Raw genomic sequence first — 21,698 nt, forward strand, 5'->3', positions numbered from 1 at the left:
GATGACACCAGCCACGACTCTCTTATCAAACCATTCAAAAGTTATGGCAGAAAGTAGGAACTATCAAATATGGACCAACCAGATAAAGGGGGGGCGCGCTTTTTGGTGTCTATCGTCGCCATGGTAACGCTTTTGATTGAGAAAAGTAATGCGCGTAGTCGCAGGATGGAGACGTACATTTTGATGTACAACACACCTGAGTGCCCGTTACGGTTCGGGCGAAGAAGCGGCCGAAGCAATGGCATAAATTGCGGCCAATATTACACGATTAATTCAAAATGGCCGACTTCCTGTTCGGTTTCGGTCATGGCGCCAAGAGACTTTTCTTTAAGTTGCGACATGATACAGGTGTGTACCGAATTTCATGCATGTACATCAAACCGCATTGTGGGGCTTGAGGCACGAAGTTTTATCTGTATGGACCAATCAGAGGAAGGGGGGGGGGGGGCGCTTTTTGGCGTCTAACGTCGCCACGGTAACGCTTTTGACTGAGAAAAGTAATGCACATATTCACAGGATCGAAACTCACATTTTGATGTATAACACACCTGGGTGCACGCTACGGTTCGGGCGAATAAGCGGCTGAAGAAATGGCATAAATTTTGCCAAAATTACACAATTAATTCAAAATGGCCGACTTCCTGTTGGGTTTAGGCCATGGCGCCAAGAGACTTTTCTTTAAGCTGCGCCATGATACAGGTGTGTACCGATTTTCGTGCATGTACGTCAAACCGTATTGTGGGGCTTGAGGCTCAAAGTTTTCTAGAGGGTGCTGTTGAGCCATTTTGCCACGCCCATTAATGCAAACCATTAAATATCACATTTTTCGCCAGGTGACTTTTGGGGCACGTTTAGGGGGGCAAAAAGTCCCTCCTTTTGTCCTTTTTCCTGACACCATTTCACCCAAAACTGTAGGCCAACCTTGGAAGAATTCATAACAAAGGATGGGAGATGAATTTCATTATCTTAATTTTGAGAGGCACTCGTACCCAGAGCAATTGCAGCATATTGGGCCAGCCAGTGTACTAATATAGAAAATATGAAAACAGCATTCAAAGCCATCTCAATATGCAGATACCCCTGAGAAAGGAGCATCATGACGTCAATGTGCTGTATTGTTGTCAGTAACTGTCTGTGAAATATAGAAGATATGAAGTTAAGTTAGACATCATTCTCTGTGGTAGACGCTCCAGCCCTTCGGTGGAGCAGCAGATATTAAATGAGACATATTATGACTTTCATTCAAAGGTTAACACAATTTCCTGAGGGTCTGATGATAAAACTAAGCCTAAATCTAAACCACGGAAACACAGACCCTTTTCACCCATGTTCTTACTGTCCTGTTTACAACAGCTGTGGAGTCACTTCATTTCACTTCAATCCCCTTATTCCACATGGAGTACCTTCTTTTTCAATGTGGTGTTAAAGCTTTGTGGTACCCAATTCTGAGGTACAGAGAAATGCTGCATACTTTGAAGTTGGGTGGAGATAAGAATGGGAACTTGGGTATTCTGATCTGGGGCTTTGATGTCACCATTCCCTGGAGATTTAAATGGCTCACTGAATGACAGGTCCAGTACTAGGCCAGCCCCCACCGAATGACAGGGTTGTTATATTGGAGTTGTTGAGTTGATACTGACAAATAAATAGTCTTATTATGAAAAACAGGTTTTCTCTTGCTTTAACATATATAAAGTGGTCTCCCCTCAGCCTGCCAACTCAGAGAAGGAGGAAAGCAACCAAATTCTGCAGTGTCTGTACAGCCGCCCGGATGAGCCGTCCAGGGTGATGATGTGGATCTACGAGCCGTTCAGATTCTGCTCCCGTCGTTACGTAACGATGGGAGTGATGCGTGAAACCCACAACTAACTCTGGCCGGAACAACCACAACAACTCTGCCGGCCGGAGCTTCCGCCATTTTTTCGTGATGGCGTCTGTTTGAGCTAGACATGAAAATTGCTCTGTTGTTGGTTGTAAAAACCAACACAAATGTCTGTATTCTGTCTTTGTGCCCTCCCCTGCTACATGTCATTCAGGCAGCCAATCAGCACAGAGCCTCATTATCATAACCCCGCCCACTCAGAATCCCTCATAGATAATGAGGTTAGAGAATGGGAAGATAAAGACATGGTTCAGAGGCTGAATTTCTCATTTATTTAGCATAAAAAATCAAAAGCTTGTTTTTAATACATTCAAGGCCTGTTTAAAATAGGTAATAGATGCCATAACAGGTCCCCTTTAACTTAGTATTTTCTTTTTTACAATATCTTCCCTTTAATAAACCTAATTATGTTTTTTATTTTTCTCCCGTTGAGCAACTAAATGATTGAGCAATGACCAAGCATGATTAAATGATCCATTTTCATACCCTGGACATGATCAAATCTGCAAAAGGGGAAGAAGTATCCCTCTTAATATTAAACTGAACCAAAGACACGTTCTATCTTGCTCTCATTCTGGTTTAATCAGTGGAAACATGGACAGCAAAGGTCCCGGTGGGCAGGTACAATAAACGATTGATTAACTCCACAAGTGAATGGTACAACCATAGCTAGAAGTCAAGGAGAAAAGTAGTATTTTCTTCAGACCATCCTGATTTCCTTTTTTTCCTTATGACACACTACATGGTTGAAATTCAAAATAAAAAAATGTTAAATTAATTTAGGCGAGATGTGTTGCTTTTCCTGCCACTAATGTGTGTGTGTGTTTAAGTGTGTTCTGCTGGTTAACCAGGCAGATCAGTTAAAATAGCAGAGAAGGAAGCTGCTGACATGCTTTAATCTCTCAGTGGACCAAAAGAGAATCCACAGGGTTATCAAAGCGATGCATCTTAATAAAGGAGCAAAATGCTGATGAAAATGTTCCAGGATGGTGTTATTAAAATGAGGTACCATGGAAAACAAAGCTGACTTCAGAGAGACAGATAGATTATCAGTGACTATTAATATTTCTATATGTAGGATTATTTATCTGTCAGAGACAACATGCTGGGGGGAAAAACATAATAATTATATATATGTATGTACAATGTCTATTTGGAGCCAGAAGTACATATCCAGTCAGAGTCAGAGGGAAAACTTCATCCTAATTGCCAGTTAACCCTTGTACTGTCTTTGGGTCAAAATGACCTAATTCTCCTGTTCCTTCTTTCCTCCTGCTCTCTCCTTCCTTCCTTCCTTCCTTCCTTCCTTCCTTCCTTCCTTCCTTCCTTCCTTCCTTCCTTCCTTCCTTCCTTCCTTCCTTCCTTCCTTCCTTCCTTCCTTCCTTCCTTCCTTCCTTCCTTCCTTCCTTCCTTCCTTCCTTCCTTCCTTCCTCCCTCCCTCCCTCCCTCCCTCCCTCCCTCCCTCCCTCCCTTCCTTCCTTCCTTCCTTCCTTCCTTCCTTTCTCCCTTCCTTCCTTCTTTTTTCCCTTCCTTCCTTCTTTCATTCCTTCCTTCTTTTCTCCCTTCTTCCCTTCCTCCTTCCTTGACCCGAAGACAGGACAAGGGTTAAAGGGTCCACCTACACTTGCCTTAGAGAAACATCTCTTTTTATTGTCTTTCCACATTATTGTAAAGATTCTGCTTCTGCTTGTATGTACTATACTGTCTGACTTGGTAGTTTTCAAGTTTGACAAGTAGGTGCAAAAACCACGTCTCAAAGAGAGCAAAAGGGAAAAAGAGGGGGGAGACAAAGACGCTAATGAAAGCATAATTATATAAGACTCAAAAGAAAACAAAACAGAAGAAGGGAAAAAGCAAAAGTCATGTAACAATGAAAAAAAGACTGTGAACATCAATCCAGCTGCTCCGTGAGGTTACTGCATTGCCTTCGGTCATGACAGAAGACGCTTTTTCATGTCAGACAGTTTGACTTATCACAGTAAGAAAAGCACAGGTGTAGGAATGATCGCTGCTTTACCCTCAAGGTCCTGATTTTATGCAAGTTGGTTCACTGTACGAGCTTAATGGGAGACTTAATGGTGCTGAGCCATCATCCGCACACACACACACACACACACACACACACACACACACACACACACACACACACACACACACACACACACACACACACACACACACACACACACACACACACACACACACACACACACAGCTTTATCTACTGTCAGCCTAAAATATCTGCAATGAAAAACTTTAGTCGTGTCGAAGTTGAAACTTGTTCAAGTGAAAAGTGATAGGCTTGCGATGCGATTTACGTCAGGTCTCCGGAGAAACTATTGAATATTGTCGCTGTACATCTAAAGAAAAAGGAAAAGAAAAAACCATAAAGCTCACCATCTCTGATTGAGCACTCTTAATATTTCATAATGGTAACAGCAGGTGGATTATTTCACTTTACATAATTCTGTATGTCTATAAAAACACAATAATTACTTGGAACGGTTGTCATGAGGATTTGGTGGCACGCATGCAGATTTTGGTATTATATTCTACTGAATGTTTGCTTATGCGGACGGTGTCCCCTTGTTGCATTACTGGATGAGAAACCAATACTACGTCAGTGATGATGGAGAGATTTAGAGGCTCAAACTAACGGAACATGTTTGATTTGCATGTGTGTGTGTGCATGTTAATGTGTGTGTATGTGGGAGGCAGTTAAGACAGTGCTGTGCCGCATAACGTGTAAAAGGATTTTTGACACCATAATGACAAATAATTAAAGGGAACTCCCACGCTGCTTCGTTGGGAAGTGGATAAAATATAGACTCTTATGTCACACTTCCTTTCTTCTCTCCTCTTCCTGCATAAAATGGCAAAATGTTCCAGGAAGTTCTAGCTTTTGATATGGAATGAGATAAAGACGGCTTAGGTCCGTAAAACATGTCCTAAACCCAGTACTCGAGTTGTGAAAAATAAATCAGGGGGGATGGTGGATTTTATCATATGGGGACAGATAATTTGTGCTCATTACAAATAATATAATATATTACAAATAATAGCAGTGACCAAAACACCTGCAGAAATACTGCAGGAATGACATAGCAGCAGTTAAATGCAGCCTTCTGTAAGCTTTAAATATCCACTGGGCTTACATCAAATACATCAAAACACAACAATAAAAAACACTTTTCTGAACTTATCAATATGACTCTGTCCTTCACAGGATAAGTAAAATGGATCACTGCAAAAACTCACAATCTTAACAAGAATATTTGTCCTATTTCTAGTTAAAATGTCTCATTTTAGTAAAAAAATTTCATTACGTTTAAAACAAGAGTCATCACTGGAAAAAACAACAATTTCATCTGTTTCAAGTAGATTTTCAATTGAAATAAGTAGAAAAATCTGCCAGTGGAACAATATTTTTTGCTTGTAATAAGAAGATAAATCTTGTCCCACTGGCAGATTTTCCTACTTTTTTCAAGTGAAAATTGACTTGAAACTGGTGAAAATTGTCAAATAAGTTATTTTTCTGGTGTTATTTTTCTGGTGATGACTCTAAATGTTGAAATAGCAGTAAAACCACATTCATTGATGAAATTACATAAGTGATGGAAAGGGGGGATGGCAGTTTTACAGGGGGGATGATTTGGACCGTTTTTATTTCAGGGGTGGGGGGGTGCCCCCCCCATCCCCCCTCAACTCGAGCAATGCCTAAACCTTCCTTTTTCCATACCAGGAGAGCAAAAACAAACAAATACAAACAAAAAGCACACAGAACATTTTCATTATTTTTAGTCCATGTTTTCATATTCATATCCATATTCTCTCCAGATTATGGCCGACAGAAATGGTGAAGAAGAAGGCACACTACTTTCTTTCATTCTAAGGTTGTGGACATCTGGACACAAACATCTACAGAAGCTTCAGCCACAAGTTCCCATGTTTAATGTTAAAAGTCATGACTAAAGCCTGTAAAAAGGGATGGATGGACCGTTTAGATGGGTTGCTAGGAGAAACCCAGTTCCATCTTAAATCAAACAGAGCAGCACTGTTTTAGATTTGCACAGTTTCATTTCAACAAACCACAAACGTTGAAACTATGACTGTGGAATGATGTAATTTGGAAAGTCAAGGTGAAAGTGGAGAGCTTTGCCCAGACCGCAGACTGTGGGTGTTGAAAACCAAACGAAGCAGTTCAGTACAAACACACCTCCAACTGCCCGGTACCATTTGCCCAATAGTTACATGGTGGCCCAAATGACACCATCAAATACACAAGAGAAAGCTGAAATACTGTGCCAAGACCTCGGAGACAACTGTAAATACATGCAAGTGTTACAAACCTCAATGAAAATGAATATTACTAAGTTATTTATCGACAACGTGGTTCTACTAGCTATTGAATCGTGGAGTGTACTTAGTTTTCAAACACTGCTTCTTCACATTTGCTTGTTTTTTTTTTCTTTTTTAATCTTTTTTCTCATGACTGTAGCTCTAGAGCTGCCAAAAGACTGTGACCCCAGTGGGATAAACCTCTTGGCTTTAGTACAACCTCATGGGCTTTCCTCTTGATGCAAAAAGAAAAGCAATATTGTTCGGCCTATAGTAGCACAGTTATATCAGTTATATTGTTTGGGTGTAAGGGCCCGATATCCACCCACTGACAACTGAAACCAGTTTACAGGTATGTCTTAGTTATATTAATTGAAACTGTCAACAGACAACAAATGACCTCATCAGGCATGTGTTTAATACATACTTACAGGATTGAGGAGTGAATGAAACACACAAGAAAAATATCAAAACTAGGTCTCCAGGGTGAGATTCCTGCATTTAAGCCAGGAACACTGTGCAACACATGTCTAACAGCATTTGACATGCATAGCTCCACCCTCATTCCTATACCTCCTGAAATCATATGAAATAAAATGTTATTCTTAATCTCATTTTCAATTAGAAAAAAAAAGGCCAAAATACAATAAAAGCCATAAAATTTCAGGTTAAAAGAATGTTATTTAGGGTAGTTTTACTGCTGTTAAGTATCAAAACAGGTTAAATTCGACCCTAACAGCATTCAAGGTTAAACAAATAGAATCAAATGGCATTTTTAGATTAGGCCCTGTTTTTATCCCTGGACGAAGACCTCATGTTTAACATGTGCGAGTCAGTGTAAACGCAGGGTGAATTATCACCTCCCCAATGCTTGAAGCTGAGTTGAGGGGTGAAAAGAGTTGGGAGGCTTTATCGAGTGGTACTATGCAACATGACAGCCCACTTGTCACGGTGTGGTTGTGTTGAGGACCCAAATGCAGGAGAGCAGGAAGCAGGAGTTCACCAAAAACTGGGTTTATTGAACCAAAACCAAAAGCGCTGCTGTGCAGGATCAAAAAGGCTGAACAAAAAAAAGGAATCCAAAACTAGACGAGGAGACATGGAGGGAGCAAACAGTACGGACCAACACGGAGCAGGGGAAAGACAAGACTAGATATACACAGGGGATAATGAGACACAGGTGCAGACAATCAGGGCAGATGGAAAACAGAAGGGGCAGAACTGAAAACTGAAAACTGGGGGAAATGTCAAAACCCTGACACCACTGTCTGTTTGCTCGGCCTCACTCAGTACGTTTACATGCAGCAGTTCAATCGGGTTTCTGATTGTATAAGACATCGTTCGGACTTTTAAACTGCATGTAAACACCTCAATCCGATCTTCTTCTGACCTATTTCGGACATTTAATAATCGGATAGCAACACCTAGATAACCCATTCAGTCGGAATGTTAACGCCATGTATACGGAGACATCAGATATTTCAGTCTGCGCATGCTGGAGAATTTACTCTGGGGCATTCACCCGGAAGTGAAAGGAGACGGTGCGTGTTAAAAAGTTGTTTAAACACCTTTAAAAAGATCACGAAAGAGATGGCAGAAGCTTCATCAGGACACCAGAGCAGATCAAAACAAAGTGGAAAAATATACGGAAGGCGTACATTGGCGCCAAACAAAACAACCGTCAACCGGAAGTGGCTCTTTGTTGAAATAGTTACAAATGGTTACCATGGTTACAGCGCCACATAGCGTCACGGAGTCAGCCATGCTCTGGACATTTATCCCATTCTCTGAACAGCATGTAAACTCAGACAAGTGATTGGGTCTTCTGGATGTTTATCTGATACGATCAGAAATCCGATTTATTTGCTGTATGTAAACGTACAAACTGACTTCCCCAACATCAGAAGAGCTGGCTGATGTAAGAGATGGAGCACGCAGGGTATCCAGCAACATAAAAGGGGCTGAAGAGGCAAAAGCAACTTCTTTAAGCTTTTGCCTGCATGGCTTGCCACAGTGGATCATTGTTTTCATCATCCATAATGAGTTGGCATAGGTTTCATATCATATGTTCTTCCTGAAACGCTTATCCAGGCTTGGGAGCGGCACGAATGAGAACACTGGCTTGTGAATCAATTACACTAAATCAAACTACAAGTCATCATTTTCAATCTATTCCACATTCTGAGAGAATTAATAGAATCAACAGTATTTTCATGTGACAATATGTACAGTATTTAACAAAAGGGGCAAGGGCTTCTCTTGTGGATTGCAAACTGTGGCAGCACTGACAGACCAAAATAAATGAAATTGTTCCTGATAGCATCAGAGGAGATAGCAATACAATACTAAAGCTATTTAAGTAGGACTCCAGCATATCTCCCAGAACAAATCTGACTGTGGGCCTTTTTTTTTCATTTTTTTATCAAGCTTATGAAATAATGTCCAAGTTGATTTCTTTTAATAGGAAAAGAAGGACTTTGAAGGGATGTTAGGCACTGGCTTTGATATTGCTCTGGGAAGGTTATAATCAGGGAGAGCAAAGCTTTTCTGTGTGTGTGTGTGTGTGCGTGTGCGTGTGCGTGTGCGTGTGCGTGTGCGTGTGCATGTGTGTGTGTGTGTGTGTGTGTGTGTGTGTGAAGTGGGCTGGGGTTATTAATTCTAAGAAAAGTCATACAAATATAAAAAGTGCGGAAGGGACAGTTTCTTTTTAATATTTCATGAACACATTGCATTGACATATGTTTAAATAGCCATGCACAGCCACCAACGACAAAACATTATTTTATGTAACTTTCCTCATATCTATAATGAAAATACATAGCAATGTCTTACATTGCCAAATGCCCTTTATATGGAGGATTGAACAATCACTCTCATCACATGAGAGAGGTAAAGTTGGTTGTAGAGCAATGCCTTCAGTTCTGAGGTACCACAACTCCCCGACTTAAAAAACATCAAGATGGGAATAAAAAACACAATGGGGATGTAATAAACTGTTTAAATTACATCAAACCACTGTCATATTCTCGAAAAACGTAACCATTGACCTCAACCTTACAAGAATTTCAGTCTTTACGATCAGTGGTTAGAGGAAAAACAACTTTTTTCATAGTTTACAGGATGCAATGCGAATTAACTCAGTCCATATGTATAAATGGAATACAAATGATTCAAGACACACACACACACACACACACACACACACACACACACACACACACACACACACACACACACACACACACACACACACACACACACACACACACACACACACACACACACACACACACACACAGCCACTTCAAATCAATCTCCTTGACAACTTCCTGCTCTAACCCTCTCCTAAGAACAGAGTATACTCCACTCTTAAATGTGTCTCAGATGAATATTTGATTTTGCAAAGTTCAAAGGGACTCTACTGTTCTGTCTGTCTAATTAAAAATGTCTTCTGCAGAACGCAGCAAACTGCAGCTGACTGCACGTCTGCACAGGGACCCAACATTTGAAGATAAGATAAATAAAGCCACTCAAGCCCAAGTGTAGAAATTGTTCACATCCAAAAGTACTGGGTTGAGGTAGCAACAGAGATAAAAGATATATTAAATCAAATAATAAAAAAAAAAACTTTGTAATGTCATAATTTATAGATATAAATTGTAAGGTGGAAAAGTAGTTGGTAATATTAAAGCAGAGTTCGTAAATGAAGAAACCCATAATCATGATAGACTTCACAAGACTGCAAGAGTCAATGTCATCATGTCATTAGGAATGAAAAGCAGCAAAACACGGAAGGTTGCATCCCGGGAGGGAAATGAGCAGGGATCGCATTACTGTTTAAGCCCTTATTGTCAGGGTTTGACACTTCCCTCCCCCGGTCTTTGAGTTTCTGTTTTGCCCCGCCTGTGTCCCATCTGCCCTGATTGTCTGCACCTGTCTCGTCTCGTTATCCCCTGAGTATATCTGGTCTTGTCATTCCCTTGTTCCCTGTTGGCCCGTACTGTGCTTCCCTCCATGTGCTCCATGAATTCTAGTTTTTTGATCCCTGTTCCTGTTAGTTTTTTGATCCTGCCAAGCAGCGCTTTGATTTTGGTTTTTTGCTTCTTTTGAAATAAACCCTTTTGGTTGCAAACTCCTGCATCGCTCTCCTGCATCTGGGTCCTCACCACACCAGCCTGACAAAGGCCTGACACTTATTATGAAAGTGCAGCATCGTGCATTGTGGACCAAGTTGGTTCTAAAATGGTTTGCTTGCGCGTGACTTAGTGGAACAGAGAGGGGTTTTTACTGGAGCGATGGACACATGAAGGTACGTTGGAAAGGTGCTGTATAGAAGTGGTGCTTTCATTGTGAGTTTACAGCAGCAGTTAAATATCACTGGTCATGTGCTTTTCTTCTCTTCTATTTAAAAGAAAATCCCTTAAAGTTCAAAGTTTTGCTTTCCAATAAGGAGTTCCACATGAAAATAGACTAAACCAGCTAAGGTTTCTGTCCAGTGTTCAGTTTATAACAGCCAAGTGACCCCATTCTGGTTATAATTAATTGAAAAGGTGCATAACTGATGCTCCTGTCAGGTCAATGTTACATCTTTTACAACAATGGGCTTCCTCCGAAGTCAGTGACACATACTGTTGTAAGCTTAAATACTATGAGTGACACAGATGTAGGAGCTTTTAACTCTTTCAAATATTGCAAGAAATAATATTTTCTTGCACTTTGTAAAGATCTTGGCTGGTCTAGTGTGCTAGATTATGTGCATGCATCATAGAGATAAGACCAATGTGCAGTGTGGAGTTTTAATGCCGTATATAGTTAAAGGAAGTTTACTGAAATCTTCAACCCTGGCTCTGTTTTCTTTGTATCTGAAGGCTAAATTATTGATAGGCACAAAAAAATCTTTCAAACCAAAGGCAGAACATGCTTTGACAAGCAACCGTAAAACAGCTGAAATGTAATCAAACTAGTCAGTCATGCATGGCAGAGTAAAGGTGCTTGTGCTTGAAGCCAACAGGTGCAGGCCATTTTAAATGTCTGACAACACACACTAAAGGTGGGTTTTTGCAGGAAGGCAACCAACACGAGTGAGAGCAGAGGCACCTGCCTGGAAGAGAATGTACTGTAATCATGTTACACAACCGATGTTCTGAAACTACGGCTTTCTATAAACAAACACAAATTTATGTTTGTACTTTTCCAACTGTGACGGCAAAATGCCAAGCTAAACTTCACAAGGCTTTTGCAGACCACGTTCAGGGAGGAGGAGTATGAGGTTCATGTCATTTGTCTAATCTGTACCCCTAGTTTTCTCTCACTTCGGTCCTCCCACCATTGACCGGAAAATCAGTCTTCGAAATATTCTGAAGAATGTCTGGAGGCCAGAAAAGTGAAGACAAGAGGATTGTTGGGGAAGCTGTAAGTGCAGTTACTCCATTTGATGTATAATCTCACTTACAGTACCTAGGGTGTGACATGATAGCCCTATATTATTATCATTATTATATTATTTTAACTTTGGTGCCTAGCAATAAATAGTCACCCACAGTTCTCACTCCTCAAAACGATAACAAGAAGTTTTTTCAGCAAAAATAATACAAAACCAAGAGAATAAATGAATGAATGTAGGGGATTTTGTACAAATAAAGAAACACCGGAAGATGATGAAGAAAAGTGGAGGAGGACACATCATTATAGATTTATAACCAAATTATGTATCATGAGTATTCAATTCTCATCAAGATACCACCGTCCCCCTCTGACCGTGAATGTGATATGACACAGGAACAAATCCAACATTGGTAACTAACCATCCTTTGTCTATTGAGTCTGTGGAGAAAATGCTCATCGAAGCAGTTCTCCAGTCGTATCAGTGTATGACTTTATATCAGGTAAGTTTGCCTTTGGCTGTCCTCAAGTATTTTCCTGTGTCTGATATTATCCTCTCACTCCTGACAGAAGCTCTCTGAGACTCCTGAGTTAACCTGAGTTACTCTATAATGTGGTTAAAGTCTTCAAACTGAATCCTGGCAGTAATACACCTCCGAATGTGTATGTATTTCCAGAAATTAGACTTTCCTTCAAGGTTGTACTTTCTTCTCATTTGATTGTATGACATAAACTTCATGTAAACCAGCAATGGTACACATGCCATTTTGGTGCCACTTTCTCCAGTATGTGGATACCTTTCCTATCCTGCTCCCCTGAGTTAATCCACAGGGAGGAGTATGACGGTTTACACTGTGATAATATATACAATCTGCATGCTTTAAACCAAATCTCTTTATAGTGTGATACAATGCCTTTTGTGAGCACTGCAATAAACAATCAATAGGATTAAATGGAGATGACAGGTCCTTTTCAATATCAGCCCATGTCAACTGATTATTTTTAGTCCAGTGTTTGGCTGTTTTAGCCATTTCAAAAGGACATGTAGTATAATCTCAGGTCGGATAGCCCCAAACCCTCTTTGTCTCCCTATAAACACATTTTAGACTGTTTAATTCTGGGGTTTTTCCCCTCTCAAAAGAAGTGTTCAATCATTGTATGGTGTTTAATTACATCAGTATATAATTCAGCTGTGCTGCAACTGCCATTTTGATAATATCGACCTTTCCCCATAATCTGAGTTTAATTTTACCCCATTTGTCCAGTTTAGTTCCGATTTTCTAAAACACTGGTTGGGAATTAAAACTGGGCATTTTGTCTTACTCAAAGTTCAGTTTCATTCCCAAATATTTCAACCCCTGTGGGGTCCACTTAAAACTAAAATTTGATATCAGATTTGGGTTACAGAAACCAGCTATGGACATACGTGTAGCCTCTGACTCTGTCCACTCCATTTCATAACCCGATACCTTGGAATAATTTGGTATTGTAGTCATCAAATGAGGGATATAATTTTGAGGGTCTTTTACCAAGCCCAAGATATCAAGTCTGCATTAAGAATTTGTGTTTCTGGCCACCTTCCTCCAACCCTTTCATAGTAATATTTGCTCTGATTGCAATAGCCAACAGTTCCAATACAATACTTTCATAAGTGCACTAGGCATGGGGCGATATACGATATTATTGTATATCGCGATAAAAAACGGCCGCGATAACGTTATCGTGGGGTACGGTAATTATCGCCAAATTTTTTTTTTTTTTTTTTTTTTGGTCACACAAGGCTACCAGCCAGGTAGAAGCCAGTGTTATTTTTTTCATGTATTTTATTAATATTATTTATTATTATTATTTATTTAATATTTTTTCAGAGAGTAGTACAATCCGTGTGCATTTGACTACTGTGGCACTTTATTTTCACTCAATCTTTGTGTTGGCCATGCAGCTTTTGTTTTGTATACTACAGAGCAGTGCCTTTATTGTATTATTTTTCCAGAGAGCCGTACTAAGTAGCAGGCAGCCAGCCACTGTTAAAGTTTCAGAGAGTAATACAATCAGTGTGCATTTGGCTCTACTTTGTCACTTTATTTCTATTTGTCACTTATTTCTTTCGACTCTCAGGGAAGTATTTTCTTACAAAAAAAGAAAGTTCAAATAAGTACCGGTACTATAGTTTACACTTTGTAATGCATAACATTTACAGTACACTATTTGTTCTCTACCTCAAGTGTCACTGTGTTGAGAATGATTTGAGAATAAATGTTCTGAAGGAACCAGTGGATCCACGGTTAGTGTTTTTCCTTGCATTTTAAGAATTTTATAAGCGACGCGCTAATATCGTGATAATATCGTAATCGTGATATTTTTGTCCACTAATATCGTGATATGAAATTTTCATATCGTCCCATGCCTAAAGTGCACTCAAAACACAGTGTATAGTGGGTACCTACATGACCAGTATGTGCTAAATCAGTACACAACTGATATTGCAGTATGCAGTTTCAAAAATGGCATACTGTAACTGTTATCTACCTGAACCGAATAGTCAATAGTCAGCCAAAATTCATATTCCTACTCAGTGTTTACTTTTTTTCCCCCTGTCCTCCTTCTTGTGACAAGTTATGCAACTACGTAACAAAACTACTCCTCTTCATGCAGACCACTGTGTTCACAGTCAAATGGGATAATAAACAAGAAAACAAATCATATTCTGAATAAAAGCTTTCAAGAGGGGTGAGACCTGCTGATTGTGTGGAGTTATTCTGATCTTCTCTCTTCTTTCGCTCCTTCCACCTCACTGGTTATAGATATTTTCTTCTGTATAATCTGGCTCAGATAAGAATCACATCAAATTCAAATGCCTTTGCCAGACTCAAACTTCAAGCCCTGATCTGTGGAAATAGATTCAATTTAGCACTTCCTATTTGTCTGAAGACTTTGCTGAAATAAGTTTGCAGGTTGGATTAGAATTTGAAGGGCTTTGTTTTGCAAACATCACTCTTGCCATGTGCAAATACACCATGCCTCATGTAGATGCAAACCATCTACAAAATGTACAAATGTCATGAAATCAAAAACATAACTTATATGATGTACATTATTTTAAAAGTCATGGCGGATGTCATAAAAAAATAATGTACAAATTGAACCCTTCACCACATATATGGTCTTTTCCTTTTGTCATTTTTGCCCATTTCATTTTTTACTCAGGGGCCTGCTTGTAGAGTTTGTAGTCAGAATAAAGTATTACCTTATGTTGCTATGTTCAGATTACATGCCTGAAGTGACCTATATCTAGTTTTCTTTTCCTTTGATGTGACCCATATCTTATTTTTTTACCCATGTGGCTCAGGCCTGATCACATATGGGCTCTTGTCATAAATACAGATTGTCCTGATTCAGCGCCATGTAACATGAATGAGAAAGGATATACAAGAAAAAACACTAACAGTCTTTTTTATGCACCTGTTCTGCATCGACGTCAACCTGCACAGGTGTTGTACCAGTTCTTTAGAGTTTTATACTCACAGATACACACACATCCGCACAGCTGTAGCCACTACTCCCATACCAGGAAAACTCATTTGTAAAGAAGCTCCTCGTGCTTTTCCTGAGTTATAAAACTCAGGAACGAACACTGCACCATCTGACGCATAATTGAAATAAGGCAGTTCATTTTAATAGTTGCCCCTAAATGCACATTTACTAGGTTATTAGCAAAGAGGAGAACATTTTCTACTGGAATGAAAACACTCATGCTTAGCAGTGGCATTGATGGAATGACTAGGTACGGGAAAGGCTATTTAAATTGTGTCTCTACTCGACAGGTCAGATCAGATAAGAAGCTATATGATATACGTGTTCAGTGTTATCAGTTAAGGATGTTGGCAGTTGTGTGTGGGGGGGTGGGGGGGCTTTGTTGGTCTGAGGTCACCCGATCAAACCAAATTACAAACAGGTTTAATTGATTTCTTCCCTTCAACAACCACTTGGCCATTACAGCTCATTCACTATAATCGGTGCTATTTTTAGCCTAGGTTTTCCTTTTCCCCCTCCAGACTTTGATGCATTGCTAATGTATTTGGGGGGCCTTGTGTATCCATCATGCACTAATAAAAACGAGCTGTCTTTCTCTATTACCTCACTACCATGTAAAAGAACTCGTTCATCACTTTATCCAGCATCTCCCTGACTTAAAAGTAGCTGGCTAATGATGGATATAGATTAATTTTGCAGAAAGTGCCCATCTCTATTTGAAGGAATTTTGTTTACACACTAAAGCTTTGAGAGAAAAAGATTCATTCTGATTAATGGGACTTTTACCATTATATAAGCGTGACACTTTGACACTTCAAGCACATTGCTTGAAGTGTCAAACTTCAAACTTGACTTTTCAACTTCCTTTATTATGAACCTGACTTTAGTAAAAACTCTTAGTTTACTTAGTTTACTCTTTTTTATGCACTAATTCCCTCGGTACAGCAGCACCAGCTGTAAGCCCTGCAGCTCAGTTGCACAACAAAGTGTATTTTCTTTTAGAGATGCCCTTATGTTAGAGGAATTCAGATGTATTTAACATCATAAAGCTGAGCTCTGACTGAAGCTTGTCAGAGTTTAAGCATATTTCTTCGCAGGCAAAGTTTTTCCCCCATGAAACTGCATGAATCTTGAGGTCACCCCTTACTTTCTATTCAATCTCAGCCTGACTTTCATCTTTCCTCAGTATGCCAGCTACTAAGCCTGCAAGGTTTTTGGTAATAGAGTGGAACCTTGCAGCTGGGTTGTCAGCTGTTTGAGACAGCAAGCTACACACATCAATTTCTGAATATAAAGGGAGTTTTTTTTATATATTTTCTCTGTAATGAATGGATGAAAAAGTTGATAAAAGGACATCCAAGTTCCAACGCTGTTTAAAAAAGTTTCCAAGGGCCTTAGGGATGCATCCCAACGAAGGTTTGTATGAGGTACGAGCCTGTTAAAATTGTTTGCAAAGATGGACAGACATCTATTCAGATTCACCACAGATTCATAGAAGTTATGGTGTGCATTTGAAGGTCATCATTTCTGTAAAGTGGCAACTTCAGAAAAAGTATTCCACACATGCACTCATGCACGTCACCGGTCAGAAAAATCAATATCTAAATGTAATGACAACTAATTCAGTTGGTATTCAGTATTTTGTATTCATCAATGACTCTTGCAAAAGCAACATTTCTCTAATGAAGACTAAAAGAGATGATTATAAGCTTCCGATTTAAAGATGAGGTTTGTCAACCCTGTTCATTAATTAACTTACCTATCTAAAAAAAAAATTTGCCTTAGGGATGTTGTTGCCGCACACAAGAGGAATATTGTCATAGTTTATGTCATTAAAGCTTGTCCCTTGTGAGGCAGTAGTAGTTACTGGATGCAGCTTTTGTTCTGTGTGGATATACATAGCCTGAGGATGAACATACTGGTAAAGTAGGTTTATGTCAGGATTCAATATCTGTTTCTATTTAGATTTACAAGCACAGAAACTGAAAGGGTTATATTTGAAAAAAAGAAAATAAAAAAGATACATTTTTAGATTTGCATCTGTTCTAAATATATATACATAGTATTAAAAAATAAAATAAATGAGAGGATGATTACTTACAACTCTCTATTTCCAGTGTGCAGTTTTGCTCATCTAGTGGGTATCTTCTCAGGTCCATCATGCACGCAGCTGTGGTAGTTATCCTGAAAAGAAACAAAAGGCCATGAGTTCAATATGATGCACCGAGGGAAAACAAATCAGGGACTGTAGCTGCTTCCAAAACAGTGTTAGTCTGGTTGGATAAAAAACACATTTCAACTAAGGTTTAATTGTGGTTTATTGCCCTTTTTTGCTGATTCAGACATATTTCAACATCTTTAAACACCATTTGACACAGTGAAAAACTGTAATGGAACAAATATAAATCAGTATTTGAAAAGAGTTTCCCATAATTTAACATCTACAACACCAATATGGACACTCGCCAATTTTAAGATAACCACATGATCATACCACTTAGCTCACCCATCCATCCAGTCGGCAGGGGCGGGAAGTAATGAAGTACAAGCACTTTGTTACTGTACCCTTTACGCCTGGCCTAATCTCAGGCTTATGTTCCCAAATGACATTTGTCCCCTGTCCCGGCCGGGGACTCCCGCTTATAACCAGTTAAGTAGATTTTTCCCTTTACTTGAGTATTTATTTTTCCAACAACTTTTCACTTTTACTTCCCATGTTTAAACACAAAAAAAAAATTGTGCTTTCTACTTTTTCATTATCTAAAACAGGATTGTTATTCTTTCCAACTCCACCGATGACCACGCAACTTAAAAGGCATAACTAACTCGAGAGGGAAACTGAGTTAGTGTACACGCTTTTCTAAGATTCAGAAAAGTAAGACATTCCCCATCCATGCTCCTATTTTAACGAACTGTAGGATGTTGTTGGCGCCAAGAATTAGGTTCATGGTGATTGTGGTCTGTCTTTTGCCAACCTAAACCCATGAGTTTTTGGCAGTGGCGGGCAGTGCATTTCACACTTGGGCCTTCAGTGATGTCCAACTTAGTCAATAAATACCCTTCATTATGCCACTATTTATAACACCGGGACTGGAGAGTAGGTAGAAACACACTTAAGCACTACTAGGCATTGCTTCACCTCAGGTGTGTACAAAATGAGGTATTATCCTACGTTTTAAAAATCAACAAAACTGCATCAGCAATTAAATCATATCTGGTATGCTAATGTCCAAACTTAAAAATAAAAGGGTCTTTAAAATTATCTTTAAAAAAGAAATTTAAAAGAAAGCTTCAATTATGAGAAAACTGGCTTATGGCCTGTTGTTTCTGGTACATCTGAGTTATAAAAAAAAAAAAATGTCTTTCCAAAAAGTAAAAAAACATCAGTAAAAAAAAAAAGTTAATGAGTCCACAAAGAATAATAAAGCAAGATTGTATAATAAATTGCAAAATCGCAGTTTAATATCAGAAAGACACTAACAAGACCAGAGGTGGGTAGTACGCCTAACGTGTTACATTTACTCTTTTTTGAATCACTATACATTTTACTTTTACTTGAAGAAGAAACTGTTCCTCTTACTCCGCTACATTAGGCTACGTTGAGCTGTTATTTTCTTTTATCCCTTTTATCCACGTACGCGTCAATCTCATGACATCACTGGGTGATTCTTTGGGAAAAAAATTTGTTTTTTGCATGTTTACAGACTCAAACACACACAGAGTTTCTATGAGTTCATGTTTGTTCTAGTTCTGCCTAGTTAAAAAAGAAAAGTACAAAGGCTGGAAATTTTGTGCTACTTGTGCTTAATTTATTTTTCATTGTGTTATTTTATTATTTATTAAAATACTTGAATTTACTTTAAGCGTATTTTAATTTAAGCTATTTTTTATTAATTTTAATTTATTTGATTATTTTATTGATTTAATTTGCCTGAAGATGATTATTTTGTACTTTTGTCTGTTTGAATGGTTGTGTTAAAAAAATAAATCAGACGTTACTCAACAGTTACTCAGTACTTGAGTAGTTTTTTTCACCAAGTACTTTTTTACTTTTACTCAAGTAATTATTTGGATGAATACTTTTTAGTTCTACTTGAGTCATATTATTCTATAGTAACAGTACCTTAATTGAGTATAATTGTTGGCTCCTCTACCCACCTCTGAACAAGACAGCCATACTTTGACAGCAACACAATAAACAAGTCATGTCAAAACGTGACGTATCACGGCTTTCTGTGACCTGTTGTTTGAGTAAAACCACACAGCTGCCCATTAAGCGTCTAGAGACAACTCTGTTGTATTAGACGCTATATAAATAAAATTGAATTGAATTGAATCCGCCACATTATTGTACTTACTGTAATTACTGTACACTGCAGAAAGGCAAAAAATGTTGTCCCATTTTCAGTATATTTGTCATATTACTTCGTTATTATGGATTTGATATGAACGAAATAAATTATAAAAACATATTAAACGTAAAAAAAAATTTTGCACTCACCAAAACGGCTGTGTCCCCCCGCCCAGAGCAGTGGATAAAACTAGTAGGTATCGATATCCAATCACAGGACACGTAAATGTCACGTTCCACATGAGGCCAGCTGGGAGGGTCTTACAGGCACAACTCGTGATCTGATTGGCTATTGTAACTATCAATCAACTGTATTAGCCCGTTCACTACAGGGCACTGACGCCCACAATGTTGATTCTGAAGGCAGATTTCCTACAGCCTGGCAACGAATGATAGCTGAATTCTGATTGGAGAAAAACTCTAACCTAAAAACAACAGGACTGGAAGGAGCATAATATGACATGAAGAAAATATGAATACCTTTAGATATTTAGGGAAAGTAAATAAAAAATTAAATGAACCTTTATCATACAGTAATTATGATCATGATGTCTGGTTATCTTAGGCCAGCAGAGAAGGCCTTGCTGGCCCTGACCCGGCCCACTGGTTTTTGGTACACAAGAATTAATTATATAATCTGAACAAACACGTAATGTATTTTCAGTTCTTCTCATAGAAGACGCTTTACAAATTTAGCTATGCTGTGGGAACCGATTGTTTTGATGGTATAGAGCTAACACTAGCTCATTACCATTATCCCAATTACTTGAGTATATATTTTAAACCCTTATTGTAAAATGATTGCCAAACATTGACATAATTATGAAAAAGGTAATATATGTTAAGTGTAGTATTGAGAGTGCCAAAGCAGTTAAAATAATCCAAGTGTTCATGCAGGACATTTGGTCAGTTCTTGATTAGATGGAATTAGTCTTGATTAAACTGTCTAATTATGTTGTTCACTGTACTGCCACTGTGCATAGTGTTAATAAAAAAAGAAGTTCTTGTTCTATTTTTGTTTTGTTTTTTGTGTCAGACTTTTTAGCTTGCCAGGTTATCAAAATATATCATCATATTTCATTGATGGCAAAAAAACCACTAGACATTTTTACTTTTTACTTCCTTAATTAAGTACATTTCAGATTTGATTCCTTACTTTCACTTAAGTTGAATCAGTACTTGTACTTTTACAAGTCTTTTTTCCACATGAGTATTTGTACTTCTACGTATGTATATAATGTGAGCACTTTTGCCACCTCTGCCAGTAGGTGTCCCTACAGCTCAAACCACCATAAATATACTTCACTTTAGAAATGCAAATACTATGCTTAAAGGATCTTGAGGCTGGATTTATGAAAAAAAATTGTATACGTTTAAGTTTTCTAGTAATAATGTCAGATGAAGCGTTCCAAACAAAAAAGAATGAGCCCTCTAGTGTATCTCTCCGTTGCCTTGAACAGGCTGTTGCAAAATATGCTGCAATTCGGAGTCCGAATTTCCCGCGCTGGGCTGCGGATGTGACGTCACATGACGCTGCATGCACGTTCTCCCCGTTCTCCCGTGCCGGCTTCACTGTTGCCTGCAGTACCCCCGACGGCCGTCGTGGTGAAGGGTGGCGCTAGATTCTCATTTCTTAAAAGGAGCCTCATGCTCCTTTAACAACATATGAAGAAGGGGGGAAAAGTGCACTTTCTTCAGTCACAGCAACAATGTCAACACTGATAGCAAAATATGAGTGAATCAACGTTGAAATATGGTTCGGCAGAAATATTCGATCCATGTTAAAGGCACGTCAAAGCCTGGCTGACGACAAACAGAACATGTTGATCCAACATTGATTATAGGTTGGCATTAAAATTCGACCACAAAACAACATTAATTCAATGACATTTTTTCAACATTGGTTGATTGGTTAGAATTGGTTGATTGTTTTTATTGGTTGATCCACCATCAACCGTCAACGTTAACCAAAAACCTACCTTTTTGACCATAATTCAACATATTTTGCTATCTGGGAATGGTTGACATGGATCTTTTGGGATTTGTTTGTGTGGTAACCATACCAAGCCTGACGAATGAAATAACAGACTATTTAGAGCGAATTCCCATGATCAGAACCTTTGAAATGTAGCGACATGTGGAAGGCTATAATATTCAGATGTTCTCACACTCTGCTGATGTTACTGGCAGAGACTCCACTGCTTAATTACA

The 21,698-nt window shown here is 38.8% G+C and overlaps 1 protein-coding gene across 1 annotated transcript in view; it reads right to left on the bottom strand.

Annotated features, from left to right (window-relative positions):
• Nucleotides 1–21,698, bottom strand: part of LOC133459470 (gamma-aminobutyric acid receptor subunit beta-2-like) — a 78,402-nt gene that overhangs the window by 11,609 nt on the left and 45,095 nt on the right. Inside the window, exon 5 of the mRNA XM_061739426.1 lies at nt 17,238–17,320. Within this exon, the coding sequence (XP_061595410.1) occupies nt 17,238–17,320 (83 nt within the window). The remainder of the gene's footprint in view (nt 1–17,237; nt 17,321–21,698) is intronic.

This window comes from Cololabis saira, chromosome 14 (genome assembly GCF_033807715.1).
Source record: "Cololabis saira isolate AMF1-May2022 chromosome 14, fColSai1.1, whole genome shotgun sequence".
NCBI classification, from domain to species: Eukaryota; Metazoa; Chordata; class Actinopteri; order Beloniformes; family Belonidae; genus Cololabis; species Cololabis saira.